Below are 2,872 nucleotides of genomic sequence, written 5' to 3' on the forward strand. Positions count from 1 at the left end.
AAAAGAAGTAGCAGCGATATGGAATACATAATTTTAATGCGAGACTTTTAAATTTTTGGGTTAAAAACCTTCGAAAAAATTATCGAAATCGATTCGATTTCAAATTTCGAATTTCAGAACATGCCTGATAGTGTTCGCAATATTCGTACCAATTTTCAGCTTTATGCGAATTACTGTAAGTTTACCGTTATTTTTTTAGCTAACCTGACTGGGCTATAAATTTTAAAACCTATTTAATAACTTCAATGTAAAACTACTGCTAAACGAATTTAAGTGAGTATAGTAAAAGTCATTTGCATACTAACCGTTGTTTTAAAATAGAATCACCTTCAATTGACAGAGGTATGCTATTCGGCAGCTGCAACAAGAAATTATGCGGCGCTGCTGTCGTCAACGGAAACGGCATGTTATTTATATCAACTGAAGACTGTGACCTCGAAAGCTGATTAGTGGCTGCTTTTGCACAGCCGTTACTGGCATTTTTATAACTGTTGAAACTTGGTGTGAAAGATTTGTTAATGTACACATCTGATTTCTTCTGTTCACTTTGATCTGAGTTTTGAGTCTCAGATAAAAAGATAAATATCTGATTAATATTTTCCAGTGTTGAACGCATATCACATCGCAGTCCCGTTATATCATAGCAAAGCTGAGCAATGTTTTGGTTAAGTAAGAATATTGCATATTTTATTGACTTGGAGGGTATACTAGTACGACAATAAAGTGAAAACCTGAAAGAGCAAATAAGATACATTTTCAGTAAATGTTATACATATGTAGATGCACATGTAGATACGGTCAACTAAAGAAAAAGGCAACGATAAAGGAAATTGTTTTGTCATATTTTCAAGTATGCAATCACAATATTTTCCAGCCCCCGCACAGCATTTCATACCAAGCCCCGCCTAAATAGGCGCGGCATAATTCAGAACCGGCCGGCCAATTGCCTTGCATTTTACTTGCTTTTACGCAGTTCAAGTATTGAATTAAATTCTGCTCGCATGTGGAAGAGAGGGGTGAGCAGACAAGTGTCGAATACACATGCGTCCGTACCGTGAAGTCATTTCAACTTTATTGCTTTGCTTTTGACATTTTCGTAGTTTGCCATTTTATAACCAAAAACTTGAATTCGAGAGAATTACGAAGAATTGCTTGCAAGTACTTGAATCATGTAAATCGGGAGTTAGGCTGGGCGAGTTGTTGTAGCTACACTATAAAAAAAATTTGTTTAAATTTGCGCATATTAAGATAGGTTACCGTCTTAATTAATGCCGATTTCGTTTCTACCGAAAAATTCAACCTTCTCTGTGTCCTCTACGCACAAACACTAAGAAGAGGGCGATGAGAAGGCAACCTTTTTTGTAGAAATGAAAACGCCATAAGTTAAACACTGCTTGTTTCCTTTTACTTGCCATTACTTAAACATTTATTGTTCACAATTTCACAGTTTAACACATAAAATGTTTAAAACTAGCTCTAAAATTTTTTTGTTCAAATTTACGCATATAAGAGACGTAACCAGTTTTCTCCCCTAATGTGCGGAAATTTAAACACCGTGTAATAAAATTAAACACTGGCTGTTTACTTTTACATACCAAATTTGTCGCGTATAGCAAAATTACACATAAAATGTTTAAAATTCGGTAAATATGAGCACTTAATGTTTGTTATTAGTAATTAATGTATATTTACTTTCAAAGTTTTTGCAATTTAAAACATTTAATGTGTATATTTATTTGTATATTTTAAACATCTCATGTTCAGAATCAAATCCTACGCGTACACTCAGAGAAGGGATCAAGTTTTTCGTACTCCATCTTAGCATTTCCGAACTTAAAATCGGACTAAGATTGAAAATTATATTCAACATTTTTTATTGAGCTTGAGGCCGTTTGTAATAGCAAACTATTATGGAAAAGCATCAATAACATTACAAACGGCCTCAAGCTCAATAAAAAATGTTGAATATAATTGTTATAAGGCCATAAATTACAAAAACAAATAAGATTGAAAATATTAAAATAGAGAACACAAATCTTCTATTAAGTATGATATTTTTTGAGTACCAAATACTGGTATTAAGATCATGCAAATTAAAACAATTAAGTATATATCATTCATTTTTTCACGCGTGTTTTTGTGAAAATATTGTTCATATACATACATCTATCATTCTAAGTCGAAGTATGAAGAGTTGTGATATCTAACCCAACCTTTTTCTTCATTCAACAATTTTTATTGAGATTGAGGCCGTTTTTAATGAAAAACTTATTGTGGAAAAGCAACAATAATTTGAAAAAAGTAGAAGTGATAGCTATTTCGGAAATCACTACATCTCCTCATCAGACTTCTTTCATTAGGATTCGAACCGACGATCCCACTGACTCAGCCAGTTGCCTACGCACTGTGCTAAGTTCGCCTTGTAAATTATCGTTGCTTTTTTCCCCACTTTTTCATTTGTTAAGCCAACACAATCAAGCGCAGCTATTCTGCTATTATTTACACTTAATCATGTGGTTGTTGGTTTTGTTGGTTTTTGTTAATAATCCTATTTTTAGAATGTTTAACTTTTAGGTGTGCTCGTCCTTAAGTTATTTGTTTTTGTTATTTTATGGCCTTATAACAATTATCGAATCCTACTGAAAGAAGTCTGATGAGGAAATGTGGTGATTTCCGAAATAGCTATCACTTCTACCATTTTTTCAAATTATTGTTGCTTTTCCACAACAATTTTTTCATTAAAAACGGCCTCAAGCTCAATAAAATTGTTTGAATATAATTGTTATAAGGCCATAAAATAACAAAAACAAATAACTTAAGGACGAGCACACCTAAAAGTTAAACATTCTAAAAATAGAATTATTAGCAAAAA

General features: G+C 32.6%; 1 protein-coding gene across 1 annotated transcript in view; it reads right to left on the reverse strand.

The window, feature by feature from the left end:
• Window positions 1–305: 305 nt before the first annotated feature.
• Uvrag (UV-resistance associated gene) overlaps window positions 306–2,872 on the reverse strand; it is a gene marked incomplete at its 3' end in the record, with an annotated part of 56,049 nt that continues 53,482 nt past the window's right edge. Inside the window, exon 2 of the mRNA XM_017618292.1 lies at window positions 306–731. Within this exon, the coding sequence (XP_017473781.1) occupies window positions 306–731 (426 nt within the window). The remainder of the gene's footprint in view (window positions 732–2,872) is intronic.

Source organism: Rhagoletis zephyria, unplaced genomic scaffold (assembly GCF_001687245.7).
Source record: "Rhagoletis zephyria isolate East Lansing unplaced genomic scaffold, Rhagoletis_zephyria_1.1 Rzeph_scaffold_01595, whole genome shotgun sequence".
NCBI lineage: Eukaryota > Metazoa > Arthropoda > Insecta > Diptera > Tephritidae > Rhagoletis > Rhagoletis zephyria.